We start from the raw sequence: 22,500 nt of genomic DNA on the forward strand, positions 1-22,500 counted from the left end.
CAAAGGCCAACTAGCCCACAAGGCTGCAGCACTAAGAACCAGTGCAATTTTGCCTCCTAGTTTGAGAGTCATAGTCCTTCACAAAAGACTAAGCTGTAAATGGTTTCCCATTGACTGGAGAAACCATGCTGTCGTTATACGGTAATTAAAAAGCTCTAGTGTTTAGTCCATCATTCTTTCGGATAATGAGGATGATGGTGACGACGACGACGACGAATTATCTAAGCAATAACATACAGTGTATAAATACACAGCACATTGGTCGTCATCACTAATGGAGCAGTCTCGTAGCCAGAAGCACACAACACAAAAGTAGACAAAGTGGCAGAATCCGTAATGCGTTAGACTTCTGAGTTCATCGAGACCAGTACGACATGGTCCGTGGGAAAGAAAGACACTTTACTCTGCCAATGTTCCTGACTCCGGTTGGGGAAAGTTAAAACGGCGGTAAGGAGAGAACTGGGCCCCGCCTTCTATTCCTAGACCTAGACAGAGTGGATATGAATCCACTGACCTTATGGCCGGCACCGTTAACCCTTGAACTGCAACAAACAATACTGGAAGATCTCATGTCAGGCAGTTCAAGTCTTGATGAAGCCGAATGCCCTCCCCCGCCCCCCTCTCCCCCCAACCCTCAGGTCCCTCCTTTGGATTTTCTCGGATGAGCCGAGTGCTAATATTTGACATTAAGATGATACATCCATGTGCCCCTCTATGCAGCAGACACAATCTAGCTCACGTAAAGTAGCTCATGACAACAGGAAAGCTGTTTCTGCTGCCAGATTCTGAAGGGAATTCGGAAATCCTCACGTACTAAAACAAACAAACAAACAAACAAACAACAACAACAACAACCCCCCAAAAAACAAAACAAAACAAAAACAAAACAAAAATCAACAAAATAACAACAACAAACAAAACTAACTAACTAACTAAAAAAAAAACCCAACAAAAATGAATATACACAACACAGAAAACATGGCGCTTGGTTATAGCGGTGTACTCTCCCTTGGAAGGAGCAGCCTCCATATTCACAAACAAACAAACTATGTTGAGAAGAGAACAGATTACACGATACACAGTAACTGCATCTATTGTTATTTACACAAACAAATGAACAAAACAAAACAAACCGAACAAAAAATATTCCATGCAAACCAACACTTTCACACACATACAAAAAAATCTAATCGAATGGATGATTAAAAAATTCAGAAACCGACCTGATGAATTTCCACTGTCCATTATGATTTTTTGCACGTGAACCCCGTCAGTGTCGTTTCTGGAACACACACACACACACACACACACACACACACACACACACACACACACACGTGTACACAAACACATGCGTGCGTGCATGCGCGCGTGCACACACATACTTTTGTTCATACATATATATTACAATTTGTCATGATGTTGTATTGTATCGTATCGTATCGTATTGTATTGTATTACATTGTATCGTATTGTATTGTATTACTTTTTTATTTGTCAAAACAGATCTATCTCGTGAAATCCCGACTGTTTTCCTTGTTGAGAGTTCGTCGCCACAGGACAACGCCACTTTTTTTTTCGGTGTGCAATCGCATTTGTTTTTCTACCAAAGTGGATGTTTCTACAGAATTTTGATAGGAAAAAACCCTCTTGTTGCATTTCTTTTTCGTATGTTACACGGGACCATGGTTTATCGTCTCATTCGAAAGACTTGCACCCAGTCCACTGGTCAAGGTGTAGTGGAGGGGGGTGGGGGTGGTACTGGCGGGTTTAGAATAAATTTGATCTCGAACGTTCAGAATCTTTCCTTTCCCAGGTGAACGCCTACCACTGGGCTACCACTCCAATATGTGGACCTACGTTACTTGTGAAAGCGCACTGACAAAGGAGAGTCTCAAGACTTAAAACAGAAATTCTTCTACTCAAGTATAAAGATTTTAGGCCTTGTCTAGGATATTCAGTTTAGACAAGAGAGAAACCGAGAAACCAAAGGATATATATATATATATATATATATATATATATATATATATATATATATATATATATATATCCGAATGGTTATAGCGCTGGACTTTCAATCTGAGGGTCCTGGGTTCGAATCTCGGTGCACCTGGTGGGTCAAGGGTGGAGATTTTTCCGATCTCCCAGGTCAACATATGTGCAGACCTGCTAGTGCCTGAACCCCCTTCGTGTGTATGCGCACGCAGAAGATCAAATACACACGTTAAAGATCCTGTAATCCATGTCAGCGTTCGGTGGGTCATGGAAACAAGAATATACCCAGCATGCACACCCCCGAAAACGGAGTATGGCTGCCTACATGGCGGGGTAAATAATAATAAAAAGAAACCGGTCATACACGTAAAATGTTACATGTATGTCTGAGTGTGTATGTGTGTGCGTCTGAAATCTGATTGAATGACACAGGAAACGAATGATGAGCATCCATGGCAGCCGTCAGTCGGCTCTACCCAGATAGGCAACCTGTGGTGCAGATGTCCCCGTGTATGTAAAGCGCTTAGAGCTTGGTCTCTGACCGAGGATAGGCGCTATATAAGTATCCACATCAATCAATCAATATATATATATATATATATATATATATATATATATATATATATATAGAGAGAGAGAGAGAGAGAGAGAGAGAGAGCTGGTGGGGAGGAATGGGAATATATGGAATATAGAATGGGAGAAATTGAGAAATGTGAGAGAGAAAGAGAGAGAGAGAGAGAGAGAGAGAGAGAGAGAGAGAGACAGAGACAGAGAGATACAGAAACAGACAGACAGACAGGCAGACAGAGAGGGCAGACAGACAGACAGACGGACAGACAGACACGTAGCAGACACTCACCCATTCGGCAACGTATCGTTATTGGAGTTGGGATCATCGGCAGAAGGGCTGGGAATCAAAAGAGGCCCTGTGAACACAGACACACATACATAATTACACACACACATAATTACACACACACACACACACACACACACACACACACACACACACACGGAGACGAACTAACGAGTACACACATGACACTCACAAACACGCACACACACAAACACACACACACACATTTCGTCATTCATGTAACTGTCCTATCCCACTTGGAGACCTGTCCGCACCACCACTTGTAGTATTACTGTCAGCACACCTGCACAACTTTCCATACCCAGCAATATACCTGTCACCACACCTGCACACCTCTCCATACCCAGCAATATACCTGTCACCATACCTGCACAACTCTCCATACCCAGCAATATACCTGTCACCACACCTGCACACCTCCCCATCCCCAGCAATATACCTGTCACCACACCTGCACACCTCCCCATACCCAGCAATATACCTGTCACCACACCTGCACACCTCCCATCCCCAGCAATATACCTGTCACCACACCTGCACACCTCCCCATACCAAACAATATACCTGTTACCACATCTGCACACCTCCCCATACCAAACAATATACCTGTCACCACACCTGCACATTTTCTATACCCAGCAATATAGCTGTCACCACACCTGCACACCTCTCCATACCCAGCAATATACCTGTCAGCATACCTGCACACCTCCCCATGCCCAGCAATATACCTGTCAGCATACCTGCACACCTCCCCATACCCAGCAATATACCTGTCAGCATACCTGCACACCTCCCCCATACCCAGCAATATACCTGTCACCATACCTGCACACCTCCCCATACCCAGCAATATACCTGTCAGCATACCTGCACATCTCCCCCATACCCAGCAATATACCTGTCACCACATCTGCACACCTCCCCATACCCAGCAATATACCTGTCAGCATACCTGCACATATTTTCCATACCCAGCAATATACCTGTAACCACACTTGCTCATGCCCTCACCCAGCAGGTCAACAAATATACAGACCTGCCAGTTCCTGAATCCCCTTTGTGTGTATACGCATGCAGAAGATCAAACACTCACGTTAAAGAAACCCTAATTCATGTAAGCGTTCGATGGGTTATGGAAACAAGAAACTACGCAACATGCACCCCCCACCCCCCTTTCACTCCAAAAACGTAGAATGACTGAACACATGGCGGAGTTCTATCTATCTATCTATCTATCTATCTATCTATCTACCTGTCTGTCTATCTATCTATCTATCTACCTGTCTGTCTATCTATCTATCTACCTGTCTGTCTGTCGGTCTGGCTGTCTATCTATCTATCTATCTATCTATCTATCTATCTATCTGTCTGTCTGTCTATCTATCTATCTATCTATCTATCTATCTATCTATCTATCACACACACACACACACACACACACACACACACATACACATATATGTATCAAGCAAGCAACACACCAACAAACCAAACAACCAGCCAGCCAACTAACCCACCACCCACCCACGATGAAGGCCAGGGCATTGCCGGCATAGCCGATGAAAGTGGAGATGGCGGTGGAGGTGGCCCTCTGGTTGGTGGGAAACCACAGGCTGGAGAACAACGCCCCTCCACCCTGAGCCACGGGGCCCGCCACCCCGTTCAGCAACTGGCCCCCGTAGATACACCTGTCAAACACACACACACACACACACACACACACATACAAACACACAGAGTTCATTTCGATAAAATTATGTCTGTTGATATGGACAAGAATGTTGTCAATTGAAAATGGAAAATTACTTAATAATGTGTATTTACTTGTTTGCGCGAATTGGCTTTTTTGTTTTATCTTTTAAAGAAAAAAAAAGAAAAAAAAAAAAGAAAAAAAAAAGAAAAAAAGAAAAAAAAAAAATGTATATAATGTTTCAATGCCCCAAGGGAGCAGAAGAAATATTCAGTTTGCCTTGCCTTGCCTAGCCTTCCCTTGCCTTGGCTGGTAAATAATTAATACCAAGGGTAATTTTATGGGCTGGGAGCTCTCACCAGGTGTAGTAGGAAGAAGGCACAAAGCGGACCAAACACCGAAGACCCGCGCCTGCCATGACGAAGAAACTGGTTACAATCGCCGACACCCGTAAACCTGAAACACCGGGCAATGTGGGTGTCATCCCGATTCGCCTATTCCTGTTTAGCCTATCACTAGATTGGTGGTCCTGATTTGCCTGTTCCCACTTCGCTTATATATACTCTGTGTGTGTGTGTGTGTGTGTGTGTGTGTGTGTGTGTGTGTGTGTGTGTGTGTGTGTGTGTGTAAGGAATTAATAGGAGAATAATTGTTAAAAACAACAAAAGAACACAAAAGGAGTGATATCACTGGATAGATTTGAAATTATAAACGAATAAATTAAGAGAAGAGAAAATGTATAGAAAAACAAACAAAAAACAAACAAACAAAAAGAATCAATGGACGGATGAACGATCCGACAAGAGTAGACGAAAAAAAAGAGAAAGAAAAGAGAGAAAGAAAAGAGAGAAAGAAAACATAAAAAAGAAAGAAAAGAAAATGCATGAGTGTGTGAATCTGAAAGTGATGATACCATTGCTGTTGTTATTGACGTTGACGACAACAACGACAAAAACAAGGGTTAGATGAAGAAGAAAACGAACACACATGATCAGGAGTTGTAGAATTAGTTGCAGTAGCAATAGCAACAGCAATAGTTGTTAAGTTGTAGTAGTAGTAGTAGTAGTAGTAATAGTAGTGGTAGTAGCAGACACAGCCGACGAACAAAAACATGAACAACAAAACAACAACAACAACAGCAAACACAGACACTCACACACACGCACGCATGCACACACACACACACACACAAGAATCAAGAACATTTAATCCTTCCATCCCTGTTGGGATATGGACGATATAAAGAAAGATCACGGACATCACAAGTTAACATTAAAACATCAACAGCAATTGAAATATATGAAATTTGTGACGAAACCACATAACTAAACGATAATATCAAATTGTAATGCTCCCAACCTTGATGAGTTTCCACTTTAAATACACAATCTTCTCTCTTTGCTTTCAACAAACTGGAAAACAGAAAACAAACACACAACAACAAACAAACAAACAAAAACAAGAACTCGTTTTGGACACAGACACTTCTTTCGAATGAACACACACACACACACACACACACACACCACACACACACACCACCACCACAACCACCACTACCACCAACATCACCACAACCACAGTGACCATCGACACCACCACCACCACCACCTCCACCACACACACACACACACACAAACAACCCACCTCCATAACCATCACCACCGCCATCAGAACCACACACATACACACACACATGCAAACAAACAAACAATAAAAACAAAACAAGAACAATGACAACGACAACAACAACAGCAAAACCACCACAACAAACAAACCACACAACACCTAACACCCCTAACCTTTATGATCCATCAGCCAGGAGAAAGGAATGCAGCAGACGCAGAACGACAGGTTCCCCACGAACACACACATGGTGATGTCAGAATCCTCCCAGCCCAGCACTGCCTCTGCAGACTCGGAGATTGGACCCCAGGCCGCCCAGGACATGGTCTGCAGAAGGGCCACGAACGAAAACAGCACCAACAGGTACCACCGACGAGCATACAGCACCGTCACCGCCTCCACCCCCTCAGGCTTCAGAAGCGGCTCTCTCTCACCCCCTTCGCTTCCGTCGTGGGTGCGCTCGATTACGCTGTCCAGCCCGCCTTCCGGAGCTCCCCGAGACACACGGCGGGGGAACGGGGATGGCGTGGTACATCCCGGGAACAGGAAGGCGGTGTCGGCGAACGGGGAGACGGGTTGAGGGGAGCTGGGTCCCGGGTAGTGGTGTGAGAAGCTGCGGGATCTCGCGTATGGTGAGTTGATCACGGGGAAGGGGGAGTTCGACCTCATTGTTTTCTTTTGTTGTTGTTGTTGTTTGAAGTAGTGGTGTTGGTGTTGGGGTTGTTGTTGTTGGTAGTGGTGGTGATGGGGTTGTTAGTATTGTTGTTGTTGCTGGTGGTGTTAGGGTTTTTTTGTGATTAGGGGTGTAGTATTTATGACCTTTAAGATGAAGGTAAGGTTTCAGCAGACCTTAGGGCAATATTGTTGAAGGTGAAGGCAAACCTTATGGCAGTTGTACGATTTCAACTTCTGAACAGTCTTTATGAACTATTGCGGAGTTTTGTTGCTGTCGTTGTTGTTGTTTTCGGCTTCTATTTTTTTCTTTTGTGATTAGCAGTATAGTATTTATGAACCTAAAGATGAAGATAAGGTTAAAGCAGACTTTTAAGGCAATGTTGTCGAAGAAGAAGGCAAATTTTATGGCAACTGTACATATGATATATATTGTACGATTTTCAAACTTTTAATCAGTCTTTTATAAACTATTGCAGAGTTGCTCTGTAAAAACAGTCCCCACAAACTATTTCAGACTGTAATATCAAAACAGTATTTACAAATTCCAGATGGCACACGTTAGTATTTTGTCTTTGTTGTCCGATATAGCATAGATTATATTCAAAGGTTTTTTTGTGTGTTTTATTTTTAAGTTTCACCGGTAATAAAACACGATTTCCACAAACACGGTTAGTAGTTACTGTGTCCTTTGCTCTACCATGTGTGGAAGTCATTAAATGTTAACATTGACCAAGAACGAGCTAAGTCAGAAGCTGGTTTAATGGCTCGAAAAAAATCAATAAAAGTAAAATCCGCACACGATGACCGTAATTAAATTCGTATCACACTATCGTAAAATTAAAAATATAATAAAAAAAAGCAGGTCCAGGACTACTGGCCTCCGAAACTATTTCACGCGCTGTATTGTGAGGAATTCTGAGCCCCCGAACTATCCTGAATCACTTCACTGCAAGGGATTTTCTTAGTCCCCCCTGCAGCTTTACTGCATACACACATAAATCCCACACAGAGGGGCGCGGGTGGAAGTCCGTGGATTACTGAAGAAGCGTTTCATGGAGTGAAAGAGCCGTTCCATCAGGTTCCGGATGACAATGCCTTGCTCGGAGCTGCGTCTCAACAAATTTGCACGGGTGGACAACCTCACCTTGGATGAGCCCATGGTCCTGGCAGCCAGGTCGCACTGTCTGTGGTTTGGGGACTTCACCGCGTGCATCGCCAGGCTGGTCGCACGAGCGGCGCGTGCATAGCGGTCACGTGTTAAAATGATAAATATATAAAAGATGACTATGGTGGTATGTTGAGGACGGAGGTTTTCAGGTTTGCCAAATGTTTCCTGCATAAAAAAACCCAAATAAACGAACAAATAAACATGCAGCTAAAACTGATTTGATCGGCAGCTGACAAAGAGTGAGAGAGAGAGAGAGTGAGGGAGAGTGAGAGAGAGAGAGAGGATAACATACAATAAAACAAACAGAAAGACAGGCTAACATACAATGAGACAAAGAAACAGAGAGACAGACAGACATACTATCGGACAAAGAAACCGAAAGACAGGTTATTATTATTATTATTATTGTCATGATGAGCATTTACGCTTAATCTTGAAAACAAGCCCTAGGCGTTTACAAATAGAACACATACATAAATATCAAAATGGAAAAAAATGAACACAATATACCAAATATTATTAAAAATTATTCATCCCCCACACCCACAACCACAATACACACAAGCACACGCGCACGCACACACACAAGTCATAGCACACAATCGTAAATAGTATGCAATCAAAAATACAAACAACAATTTCTGAAACAATCAAAACTCACTCACTAATAGTCATTTTAGTTCTTACTGGAAAGGGATGAGCTGTTGATAATTATTCAGAAGGCGAAAGGTGGGTATTCAGACTGGATTTGAAAGATTGCAGCGAAGATGAGTGACAGGGAGTCTGAGAAGTTGATTCCGAAGAAAGGGGGCTTGGTATAAACAAAAATGTGTTGGCCATACGTTTTTGTTCGGATTCTAAGCATACGGGTGTCAAAAGAAGAGCGGAGTTGGCGTGAGGGTATGCGAGGATGACATACAATCAGAAAAAGAAATAGAGAGACAGGCAGACATACAATCATACAAAGACACAGAGACAGGCAGACATACAATTGGATAGGCAGACATACAATCAGGCAAATAAAGAGACGGAAGCCATATGTCTCATGTTGCAGCAAAAACAACCACTGTGTGTGCTTCAAAGAAGCTTACCCGGTGCCTTGGCCATATCCTTTCTTCGTTTTATATCTAAAGGTTTTTATTTCGACAAAAAACACACACAAAATGTGCAGAGACAAACAATTCATCTAAACATATGCACATATTTATACATGCAGATCTTGTATCTGTTGCACCTCTTGGAATACCTATTTTACACTTAAGTACTATCTCTCTCTCTATTGCTTTCGTACTGTTTTATTATTTTCTGAAGTGTCTTTCATTCCCATCCTTTTTTTATTTATTTATTTTTTTTTATAATATATACGACACAGATACACAGATATTGATTAACCGATGGCAGTTCAACTTTACGGATGACACAGAACAATGGGATGGCCACGTCCTCGAATGATAAGTAGTAACTAGCACAGGACAATGGCTTATAGTCGACCTGCTTCAATTCAAAGGACAAACAGAAGTGTGTGTGTGTGTGTGTGTGTGTGTGTGTGTGTGTGTGTGTGTGTGTGTGTGTGTGTGTGTGTGTGTGTGTGTGTGCGTGCATGCGTGTGTGTGTGTGTGTGTGTGTGGTTGTGTGTGAATTTATCTAAAATTAATGTGTATGCATGTAGAGGTTGGGATCTGGGAAAGTATTCATTCTTTTAAGACGAAGCCTAAACCTTTTCATTTATCTATTTTGTCTAAACGTTTATAATACTGACATTCTTTTCTTCTTTTCTTTTTTAAAAATATGCAAACAGTTTAGTAGTAAACAGCAAAAAAAGAACACCATTATATGAACATATGAACACAGCTGTTGACAGGAATATCATAGTTGGAAAGTCATATTTGAACCAACTTTACATATCATGAAAACAATATATATGTTTACATCCACAGACAGATAGATAGATAGACAGATAGATAGATAGATAGATAGATAGACAGATAGATAGATAGAGAGAGAGAGAGAGAGAGAGAGAGAGAGAGAGAGTTTCATTAGCAGTGCAGCTGCCACATATCATATTTCAAATAACTTTAGACATTACGTGTCTCATCAAAACATGATTGTATGCAGGCCTTACATACCCCCCCCCCCCCAACAACAACAACAACAAAACAAAACAAACAAACAAAAAAACAAACGAAAACCCCCCCCAAAAAAAACCACCCGCGTGCGCGGGTGCATGCACGCAAGCACACACACACACACACACACACACACACATTTTGTTTTCATATACAGTGCAGCTAATGTATGCACTAAAGTCGACAAAGTGAATCACAATTCTTAAATGTGCATTAGGTCTTCTTGTTTATCATTCAGTGTCGACTTATCGGAGGGGGAAGGGGGAGGACTTTACTGGAGCTAAAAAAATTGGTCAACGCATGCGAGCCACCTACTTACACGAGGTCGAGTTAAGAGAGGGAAAGTTAGATGATAAAGAAGGCTGCTGGCCTGGGCCAAAGAAATGCGTCGACTTACACGATGAATTAACTTAAGCGAAGTCGACTTGAGCGGGGATGACTGTACATGTATGTATGTCTGTATGTGTGTGTGTGTGTGTGTGTGTGTGTGTGTGTGTGTGTGTGTGTGTGTGTGTGTGTGTGTGTGTGTGTGTGTGTGTGTATGTATGTATGTATGTATTTGGATACAGAGTGAGGATAAAACATGACACAGGAACAGAAGGAAGGAACAGGGACACACTGAGACAGAGAAGGAGAGAAAGAGACAGACAGACAGACAGAAAGCAGAGAGAGAGAGAGAGAGAGAGAGAGAGACAGACAGACAGACAGACAGAAAGGAGAGAGAGAGGAGAGAGAGAGAGAGAGAGAGAGAGAGAGAGAGAGAGAGAGAGAGAGAGAACTCAGAACTCAAAACGTTTTTATTCAAGGATTAAGATTTTAGGCATAGTCTATTCTTCCAATCTGTCCTTGCTAATCTACATCTATTACAAATAGCACACACATAAATGAAACGAAAAGGTATTCATGCAGAAGGGTATACATAATGAATACGGGTACGTGGCAAAATGTATTTGTTAGAGCCGTATCGGCATGAGGCTCGTGTAAGCAGGTGTTTGAGATATTGTGGTGCCAAGTTATTGTGTGTTTTGTACATGTGTAATGCTTTGTTGAATTCTAGCTGGTTTTGAAGTGGAAGGATATTTAATCTGGCTTGCTTTTCTAACGTTGACAGTGAGTGATCTGGTAGAATTAATCTGGCTGCTCTCTTGTGGAGAGAATTTAGTTTCTTAAGATGAACATCTGCAGCACAGCTCCAGACAACAGATGCATAGTTGACGTGAGAAAGACAGTGAGCGTGGAAGAAGATTTTGCGAGCTTTACTGTTTATGTAAGGTTTGAGCTGATTGAGTAAGAACAGACTGCGTGCCAACCTTTTACAAGCAGAATCAATGTGAGCTTGCCATTTCAGTTCTTCATCAATTATGACTCTCGAGACGCGGTGCTCGCGAACTTGATCTATGGAGTTATCATCGACATTCAGGGTGAGAACAAGGGGATTTTCTTGGTGCTTTTGTCTTGACGTGATAATCATACTCTTTGAGCCCGTTTGAAGAGAATTCTGAACTGAGGCAACGCTGACAGCACTGGAATGAAGGGAAGTGTCATCTGCAAAAAGGTCACACGAGATTCTGGAGTCTGATAAAGACAAAGGAAGATCATTAATAAACATGCAGAATAGAAGTGGCCCTAAAACAGATCCTTGAGGAACTCCACTTTTTATTGCTCCCGTAGAAGAGAATCTACGATTGGTGAACACATGTTGTGTTCTGTCGGTAAGGAATGATTCGAAAAAGGACAGCGTGGTGGGGTCTCTGAGATACAATGACAATTTTGTGAGTAATATTTCGTGGTCAACGAGATCAAAAGCTTTCTTTAAGTCATGAAAAACAGCGCCTACGATTTCACTGCGGTTGATGCCAGACAACCATGAATCACACAGACGGACTAACGCTGTTTGACATAAGTGACGATGTCGGAAACCCGACTGCAAAGGAAGGAAAAGTTTATGTTTTTCCAGATATTGCATAAGATGTTTATGAACATGTCTTTCGAGTGGTTTCCACAATACTGACAGAAACGAATAGGTCTAAAGTTGTTCAGATCAGACGTGTCTTTTGACTTCGGTAATGGAATAATTTTTTGCTGACTTAAGAGCAGGGGGAATCATGCCCTGTTCGATGCACAGGTTCTATATGAATGTAAGGGGGACAACGATGTAAGGGAGAGCGAGTTTTAATAGAGAAGCATTAATACCATCAGGTCCTACTGAGTTTTTGTTCTTAGACTGGAAATGAGAGCACCAACTTCAGGAACTGCAAGAGGAGGTATCTTTAAGGAATCTTCTCGTTCAATTCTGTTGTTACAGAAGGTTAAAATAGAGGATGGCACATTATAATTTTCCGCGGACAGTGTTTCGTTAGATTTTGTTGACTCAGCTATGTTTAGGAAATGATTGTTGAATGCATCAGGCGACCATGTGTAGTGTTTTTGAATTTTAACACGAGACTTGTTAGTAATTTCATTAATTGCTTGCCATAGGGAGGAAGTATCTCTGTTGGTTGTTAACAATTTGTTGAAGTGTGCATGTTTGGTGCATATCTGTCATGCATGTGTGGGTGTATGTGTGCATGTGTGTCTTCATGTTTTACATTTATTTGCTTATTTATCATCATTGTTGTCTTATTTATTTATTCATTATTATTATTATTATTATTACTACTACCCCCATTTTTTATATATTATAATTATTATTTATTTATTTATTTATGTACGCTTATCTATTATTTATTCACCTTTTTTTTCAAGGCCTGACTAAGCGCATTGGGTTACGCTGCTGGTCAGGCATCCGCTTGGCAGATGTGGTGTAGCGTATATGGATTTGTCCGAACGCAGTGACGCCTCCTTGAGCTACTGAAACTGAAACTGAAGTGTGCTTGTTTTGAAGCACGAATGAGATCTGTTACTTTGTTTCTTTGTTTTTTGTAGTCTGCTTTCTTTTTTTTCTTTTTCGCGTTGTTTTTGTCTTTTAATAGACTCTGGTAGATGTTCTAAATTTTCTTTCTATTTTTTCTTTGTTTCGCGTTCAAGGCTATCGCGTTTATCCATTGCTTCTGAGATTTCCGGTGTGAGCCAGCCGGGAAGATGGGGACATTTAACTCTTTTCCTCCGAAAAGGCGCATGCTTATCTATTATAGAAAGTAGTATGTCATAAAAAGTATCTAGAGCTTCGGTTGGGTCAGAGGAATTCAAAACATTATCGAACGGTGCCAAGCTGAGATCGTGGAAAAAAACTATTTTGTCGAATTTCTTGAAAGATCTGTAGTACAGAGTTGTATGACCTTTGCTCGATGATTTAGGGGGTTTATATAACAAAGTGCAGATGATAACAGAATGGTCACTGATGCTCTTGTCTAACACGTTCATATCGGTTATCGAGTGTCCGTTATTAGTGTATATGTGATCCAACAGGGTAGAGGAAGTAACTCTAGTAGGATTTTTTTTTATCAATTGGTGTAAGCCAAAAAGTGCAATGGTTGACTGCCAGGCTGGTTGGGGTTTTAATAGGTCATAGTTAAAGTCGCCAAGCAGTAAGGTGTTGCGGTTACAAGCGTTAACTTGATCCATCATATGTACAAAGTCATGAAGCCAGATATATGTCGATGCAGGGTTTCTGTATAGGTATCCAAGAAGAATGGGGGGTGTCATACAATATTTCATTTCAATCAAGATGCAATCAACTATTGCGTTCTCTAAATCAGTTCTCCTTTTGACATATTGGGATATACTATTGTGTTTTTAGATTGCAAGTCCAGTGTCACCGTGGCTGACTGCTTCCCTACTAATTATGTCATAGTTGGGGATCGACAGCATTTCGTTTGTTATTCGGGAGTCAAGACGCGTTTCACTGAGTCCAAGCACGTGGATGATAGGGGGTCCATTCAAAAGTAAACATACAGAGAGAGAGAGAGAGAGAGAGAGAGAGAGAGAGAGAGAATGAATGAATGTTTTATTGCATTCAGGCCATAGGCATCATTGCATTGGGATGACGTGCTGACAATAGCATTCCGTTGACATTCCTATGAATATTAGAAATTATCCAATACTCTGAAGTTGCATTAACAATAACGATTTTTGTACAGGATTGGTATAAATATATCCTGTAATATCAGATACATATTCATCATTTTACTAAAATGGATTTTCATACGACATTTACTATCACAAACGTAGCTAGAAATGTTCCTCTTCATTGATTAGTTGTCGCTTCTTGCCTGCGCTTAATTGAATGAAAAATATATTTTGCTACAGAACGAATCGATGTTTTTCTACACCGTCCAGCAGACTGTTAATCTGAACATTGACATGCAAACCAAGATACTTTTTTCTAAGATCAACATACAAAGGGCATGCATATATAAAATGATATTCATTCTCATTCACAACTTTACAAAATGGGGATAACCTTGCAACCGGATTTTCAGACTAGCTCTGATAGTTCTCATTTAGAGGCAAGACTCCAAGTCTTATTTGTGTCAAAGCGACTCTGAGGCAATAAATATCCAAACGTACAAAATAGAGTCCAGTTCTGAAACCATCTTGCATGGATGAATATAAAGCGTATCCTCCTTATCTCTGACAGGTGCCGACCATTCTTGCACATACATATCAATCAGTCTCTGTTTGAACTGTAATATAAACAGACCGCTTCTGCTCCCTGTCCCATTCTGAAGGGGGGAGGGGGGGGGGGGCGTGTGTGTGTGTGTGTGTGTGTGTGTGTGTGAGAGAGACAGACAGACATACAGACAGACAGACAGACAGAAAGGAGAGAGAGAGAGAGAGAGACAGACAGAGAGGGACACACACACACATACACACACACACACACACAAACACCCCACCCCCACCCACACATCACTGTATCAACAGGAAGAGCACTACCACACAGCTATTGACTAACAACATCGTGTTACTCCACATTAAATTTTCAGTGACGCTTAGCTGTCAAACTGGAGACAGGGGCCAAGGTGAAAGGCGGGGGTCGGTGTTCTGCAGTCGTCGTGTTTGCCTAAAAAGTCCCAAGCTGCTGCACTGTGAAATTCTCTCTCTCCCTCCCTCCCTCCCAGTCTCTCCTTTTCAGTCTGTCTGTCTCTGTTTGTTTCTGTGTCTATATGTGTCTGTGTTTCTGTCTGTCTATCAGTGATATGCCAGGGGGGGTGGGGGGTGGGGGGGCATGGGGTATAACTAGCATGCAATTACATTTAACAGTAACAATTCAATAATAATAATTATAATAATCAGAAACCATTAACACAATTCTGAAGTGCATTAAAGGAATGTAGAAATAGGGCTATGAACTAATGTCTGTGAAAGTTCGACCATAAGAACCTCGTCAGAAATAACTTTACAAAAATCATCTGCAGAATTATTATTCTCTTTGAAATACTTGGGCAAGAAGGTACGTAACTGCTGGCAGTGAAACAAACAATGATGCAAGCTGAACTGCTTACCACAGATGCATGTAACATTTTTACTATACTTTATCTTCAGCGCATCAAGTTTTATACGGAAGAAAGTAGAGGTTATTAATCTTGTATAGCAAGCTGATGGATTCGGTATCTTTTCTTTAATAATATTCTCGGGGAATAATGTTCCTTTATGGTTTAAAAACTTTAACTTCCATCGGTTATGAAATCGACCCAATGCTGATTTTTCTAACAAAGTGTATGCCTCTTTTATGGAGAGATGGACATGTATTTTTTGTCGATTTTTCTGAATCTTGTGCTCCTCTTTTAGCTGCTTTATCAACAGTTTCATTGCCAAGAATGCCCACATGAGAAGGCACCCAACAAAAACTGACCTCAGTCCCTTTAATCCTTAAACAATGTACCAAATGATTTGCCTCAATAACTAAGTCAGGTCTTGTTTCAAGGCTGAATAATTCTAGAGCATAAAGTACTGATTTGGAATCAACAAAGAATGCTATTTTCGAGAAAAAGTTTTGATGGCTCACTAAGTAGTTCAGAGCTTGTATAATAGCAATTAGCTCAGGTGTGAATATGGAAAGGTGTTTTCCAATAAAGTAAGATTTTTCAAATTTAAAGGCACGAATATAGAAAGCCGCACCAACGTTTTTGTCATCAAGAACAGATCCATCTGTAAATATATGGAGATGATTCTGATATTTTTCTGTTATATGAATTCTGGCAGCACTTGTCGTGATATTGATGTTTTCTTCCTTTTTTGTTTCAGGATAAGTGATATCAAAATCCGCTTTCAACATTTCCCTAAAAGGAACAGGAGAATGATGTGGTTTTGCAGCTAACTCTTTCATGTTAACTTCAGATTCTTTTAACAGATTTGAAATGTAAGTTGCAACTGTTTCTTGTGATGAAATGGCTTTAGCTCTTTTAGGAAAATCAATGTCTGATCTTACTGTCAGTTCATCAGCAATGAAATTTTTTGTCATTGAAGTGTACCTCACAGCGAATTTTGCTGTTGCTAACTCACGATGTTCATTTAAGGGAAGAATTCCGGCTGTTTTGTATGTTTCCTGATTGGATGCATGAGAGGGCACTCCGAGGGCAATTTTGATAGCCTTACAGTCTACACTTTGAATCTTTTGTAATAGATATTTAGGTGCACTGAAAAATATTTCTTGTGCATAGGTGTGTGTGTGTGTGTGTGTGTGTGTGTGTGTGTGTGTGTGTGCGTGTGTGTGTGCACGTGTGTGCATGCGTGCGCGAGCGTGTGTGAATGTACTTGTGCGTGTATGCTTGTGCGTGTGTATGTGCGTGTGTATATGCAAGTGTGTGTGTGTGTGTGTGTGTGTGTGTGTGTGTGTGTGTGTTAAAAATGAAATAAAAACAACTTGAAGGCGCACATAAATATATCCGCATATAACAAAACATCAACCATAATACTGACTTTACGTAAGTTGTAACTCTCTGTCCCCCTCCCCCAATCTCTCTCTCTCTCTCTCACACACACACTCATACACAAACTCTGTCAAACATACTGTATTGAAATGTCTTAGTAAAATACACCGTCTCCACTCAGGCAGACATCTACCAAAAACACTCCCAGATTTGACCCGACTGATTGCCAGAGAAAGAGAGAGAGAGAGAGAGAGAGAGAGAGAGAGAGAGAGAGAGAGAGAGGAAAAGACAGACAAAAATACAGGCAGAGACAGAGAGCCATGGAAGAAAGGAGACAGAGATAAGAAGAGTTCGGTTAGACTGTACATTAAGATAACCACACAACATCAATATCTGTAAAATATACGATGAAGAAAAAACAACAAAACAACAATAAAAACAAGGAAACAATACATTTCCACTGCACTAAGTTAATTCGAAACCACATCCACAGCTCACCTGCGAACTCTTCTTGAATGTTTACCAAAACCAAGCACACCTGACCAAAATTGATATTGTCACCTGACAGAAGTTCGATAGTTAGTTTACCTATTGACCTCGCAGTAATGGAGCACGCGCAAAGCACACACACACACCTCACTGCTGTTTATCTGCCCGTCACTGAAATACGCCACGTCACCTGTATCAGTCGATAAGTGACACAGCATCTACGTTCTTTTTCTTCCCTTTCTGTGACCCAGACTATTCGTGGCTTTAAAAAAAAGAAAGAAAATTTTTAGTATTCAGTATTCAGTAGCTCAAGGAGGCGTCACTGCGTTCGGACAAATCCATATACGCTACACCACATCTGCCAAGCAGATGTCTGACCAGCAGCGTAACCCAACGCGCTTAGTCAGGCCTTGAGAAATAAAAAGTTTTAAACTGGGTGAAAAAGTTTATAGTTTTTTTTATTTTTTTAAAGGAATACGAGAATACGAATGGTTTATTCAGCAAAGGCCTTTGCCCCTTGATAGTGTTTAGGAGTGGTCAAGTAAAGCCTGTCGTTCATTACTTCGTGTTACAATTAATCATTTATGTGCCTCCCGGCTGAAGGTACTCGGAACTGACAAACTGATAAATAAATAACTATCTGAAGAGTGAATAAATGCGCGTGCACAGTTTCCTTGAATCCATGATTAGTTAGTTGAGGCTCACATCTCTTTGTAGATGTGTGTAAACTTCACTATATTGCGAGCATTGCAACAACTGACGTGGGCTTAGGGTTGCGTAACTCTTTCGTCTGCGTTACTGCACGTTGGACTGGCACTGTGGGCGTCCATCACAAAAATATCAGACATAATTATCAGTGGTCACATGCCAGCTCAGCTGACCAGCCTTGTTGTGCACGAGCTCTTGGCCTGAGCAAAGGGCTCTGGGATTAGTCCTTGACCGGCTGCTTTTGGTCCTATTGTCTTCAATATATATATATATCTGTATATGTGTGTTGTCTTTTCTTTCTAAACTGTAACGATATCATTTACTGACAGCTTTGGTGAGCTATTAGACTGCGAGTGCCTAATATGGACCTGGACACACCATCATAATCATCAGAGGTACACCATGATATAATCAGATGTGTCTTTTAAGTGACTGACATGGACAGCGACCGTGACAGCACTGGCACATAGTGTGTCTCAGCTTCTTCAATTTAACATCTTTCCACTTTAATATGATATTAGTGTCTCATCTGTAAGTCGAAACAAAACTCCGGTAATGCCGGCCATGACATTTACATCACCGCCTTAATAAGAGAACAGTCAATGGGTTCAAAGTGCTGTACAATTTCCCGTTCCTGCTCTCCTCTTGTCCACTTCCTGTCATCATCTTTCCTCTAACTTTTTATTTGGCAGAGTTGTTTACGAATGGTACGAGAAGCGTTTATCGACAATTGTTTTCCATCTTCCTCTGCTCTCTGTGTGTGTGTGTGTGTGTGTGTGTGTGTGTGTGTGTGTTTCATCCTTGAATTTTTGCCGGCTGAACGACAATCAGTGATAACCAAAACATCCCCTTCGACTTTTTATCAGCTTGTATAACAATGTGCTTACTACTGATGTTTATCCAGATTGTACCCCTCCGACCACCCCCCCCCCCCCAGCCCCCGAGCCCCGACCGCACCAGAACCTGTCCCCCAATAATCCCCCTTCCAATGTGTTTGTATAATGGCCTGAGGCCGATGTACAATAAACCATTTGTATTGTCTCTCTCTGTTTCGACTTACCGACTGCACTGGGGATACTTCTGACACGCGGTTCTCTGGGAGCCGGACGAAAGGTATGGAGACACACCATGGAAAAATTAAAACTGATTACAAGATCAGATCACGAGAACGGGATAAGCGCAGCAGACGTGAGCAACGCTATCGCCAATCAGGTCAAGAGCTTTCAAGGAAAATAATAAAGAAAAAGAAAGAAAGAAAGAAAGAAGAAGAAGAAAAAAGCGCGTCCCCGACGTTCTTGATTTTACTGTTTATTTCATTGGGCTTTTTTTCCCCTGTGTTTTATCTCGTTTTGTTTTATTCTTATTCTATAATCATGGTGTGTATTTTACGCGATAAAATGACCTATTCGGATAAAGAAGACGTATGGTTTTCTCTTCCTTTCTTGCCCCACCATACATGGAGAGAGAGAGAGAGGAAGACAGACAGACAGAGAGAGAGAGAGAGAGAGAGAGAGAGAGAGAGAGACAGAGACAGAAAGACAGACAGACAGAGAGTGTTATGGTTATTTTCAAGACAAAGTAGGGCAGGAGATTTTGAAGGATTGGCGTGTGGCGTCACAAACCAGAACTACGCAGGCGCTCCTATTCAGAAGAAGTAACCGCCACTCCCACGTCTTAAGAATTTTCAGTAAAACATTTTATTTGAAAAGAGTCGTAATAATGTTTTAACCTTGACCGAGCATGAAACTAGGAGAGTTCAGATACGGACACATGTACACACAAACGCGCGTGCACTCGCTTTCTGCCAAGTGTATCTGAGGTGCTGTTGTTCGAACAGTCGATGACCATAACGGAAGTGAGACTTGGTATTCTGATGTTCATGTTCAGTAATGAGCAAGAGAAATATAATAAATCTTCTACAAAACAAACAAACAAACAAAACAACATTAACAAAATTAAAACCAAAAACAACATAAAACCTCAACAAAACAAAACAACAAAAAAACACACACACGAAAAATCCCCCACAAATAAAAAACATACGAAAACACAAAAAAACCCCAAACAACAACAACAATGAACAAAAAAAAGGCTATTTATATGAATCTTAAGATATTATACAAACACATTAATGGAATGGACAGTAAAGACGTCTTTCCTCATCCATTATGCACTTCAGGTTCTCAGGAGGCATTGAACAAGTAACTCCACCAACAGCTTATGTTTAAACAAAATGACTGAGACCCTCCACGCACTTTGGCATTTTAATTTCGATCGCACTGTGAGAAAAACCACCCAAACCAATTGTAAGTGTGGACAGATGGCCAGCTGCAAAATAATGAAGTGGCAGGCTATGAGGTTTTGATCCTTGGTTAGCAGAATTAAGGCTTTTCCTGTTTGAGTTAGTCCTGTTTACTTGTGTAATTCATAAAGCTGCTGTTCTTAGAATGGGAAGTCAGTGTGTACACGGGTACCTGCCACTGAGTCAGCTTTTTCATTCCGTTAACACCCCCCTCCAGCCCCACCCCCCAAAAGTATGACGATGCTCGACAGTCAAGACAGACTGAGATCACAGGTCAGAGTGTTTCTTATTCACCGTTATTCATTTGCACTTCTTTTTGTTGGCATTGCATTACATTTGTTGAGCACAATCAGCAATTAAGAGTACACAAAAATAGTATATGTGCATAATTATAATTCAGACCACACAGGTCTCTTTTTCACCTAAGCTCAACAGTCAAAGGGTTAAAACTTCCGATTCGCTATAAAAGCGACCGAAGAGAAACACGCTCACACACATTCCAACAAAAAGCAAACCTCGCCCCTCCACACATAATTGTTGTGCGGAGACGTCTTGCACATTGAGAACATGACACCCCAAAACACAGGCACGGGTATTCAGCGAAATTGTGTAAACAAAGGTATTCTCCGCCGAGTGCTCTGTAAGCACAGGGTACATCCAAAGGGGAGGTCAGAATGTAGGTCAGTGACGGGCGCAATAGCCGAGTGGTTAAAGCGTTGGACTTTCAATCTGAGGGTTCGGGGTTCGAATCTCGGTAACGGCGCCTGGTGGAAAATGGGTGGAATTTTTTTCCCGGATCTCCCATGTCAGCATGTGCAGACCTGCTTGTACCTGAACCCCCTTCGTGTGCATACGCAAGCAGAAGATCAAATACGTACGTTAAAGATCCTGTAATCTATGTCAGCGTCTGGTGGGTTATGGAAACAAGAACATAACCAGCATGCACAGTCCCAAAAGCGGAGTATAGCTGCCTATATGGCTGGGGTAAAAACGATCATATACATAAAAGCCCACATGTGTACATACGAGTGAACGTGGGAGTTGCAGCCCACGAACAAAGAAGAAGCTGGTCAGCTGTGCGAGTGTTCTGTCAGTCCTGGTTCTCTCACACAAACAACCAGGATCGGTCAGGGAAATGAAAGAAAAATCTTATATAAACTTACAGAAAGGAAGGGTGGCGAAGAAAACATTTAACAAAAAATTCTCTTTCGAATTAACAGGTAGAATCACACACAACACAGCTTTCGAAAGCCAGTAATTGGGGCAAGGTAATATTCAACAAATCATATATAAAAAAAAACATATTCCAAACATAAACGGCACAGAGCGGAACCACACGACAATCCAAAAACTAAAACTAAAAAATATTCTTTCATTTCAATGAGACACCGCGCATATCAGTCACTGAAAAACATCCAACCCTCTCTTCAGTCCATAAAGTTGCGCAGTATTTATTCAGTTATTCGCAGTGTCGCAGTCCTGATTAGCTGTGCAGCATTACCGTACAAACACTTACCTTCAAACACCGTTGACGCACAAACAGTATCACGGAGGAGAAGCGTATAATTATAACTTCTGTGGTAAGTTCAACGTCGGAGAGTTGATTCGTTCAGTGAGAAGAATCCGACACAAGCTGTACCCTGCTTCGTTCGTGTGCAAATGTGTCAGCTGAGCCCCCGTAACACTGACATACACTTTTTTTCCCCTGTCAGTGTGCGTGTGTCGTCTGCTTGTGTCTACTTTTTTTGTCGAGGAGTGGCGTCCCCTGCTCAGCTGACACAGTTCGTCACGAGGCGTTTTGTCTTTTTGGGGGGGGGGACCTAGTCCGTAATTAAAAGAGTGTGCAGAGGAAAATAAATTCAAGTACTGATGTTGTATTCGCTTCGTATTCTGTGCCTGTCAGAAGATAATGAATTCGTGAAGTCAGTGGTTCAGTTAAAGTCATAACACGCGTGATTATCTCCCTTTCACTGATCAGCTGCGCGTTGAGTTTGTACAAAGATCAGGCTTCGGCTCTTTTTAC

At 41.5% G+C, this 22,500-nt stretch overlaps 1 protein-coding gene across 3 annotated transcripts in view; it reads right to left on the reverse strand.

Annotated features, from left to right (window-relative positions):
• LOC143290488 (solute carrier family 49 member 4 homolog) overlaps nt 1-22,213 on the reverse strand; it is a 40,538-nt gene extending 18,325 nt beyond the window's left edge. Inside the window, exons 1-6 of one of the 3 annotated variants that reach the window (XM_076599984.1) lie at nt 21,994-22,213; nt 6,371-8,202; nt 4,928-5,024; nt 4,403-4,566; nt 2,858-2,924; nt 1,224-1,282 (exon numbers count right to left, since the gene is read on the reverse strand). In XM_076599984.1, coding sequence (XP_076456099.1) covers nt 1,224-1,282; nt 2,858-2,924; nt 4,403-4,566; nt 4,928-5,024; nt 6,371-6,863 — 880 coding nt within the window. In that variant the 5' untranslated portion in view covers nt 6,864-8,202; nt 21,994-22,213. Of the gene's footprint in view, nt 1-1,223; nt 1,283-2,857; nt 2,925-4,402; nt 4,567-4,927; nt 5,025-6,370; nt 8,203-17,476; nt 17,603-21,993 lie in introns of those variants that run through there. The other 2 variants (XM_076599986.1, XM_076599985.1) reach the window with 2 other exon arrangements.
• Nucleotides 22,214-22,500: the final 287 nt, after the last annotated feature.

The sequence above is a fragment of the Babylonia areolata genome, chromosome 15 (genome assembly GCF_041734735.1).
Source record: "Babylonia areolata isolate BAREFJ2019XMU chromosome 15, ASM4173473v1, whole genome shotgun sequence".
Taxonomy (NCBI): Eukaryota; Metazoa; Mollusca; class Gastropoda; order Neogastropoda; family Buccinidae; genus Babylonia; species Babylonia areolata.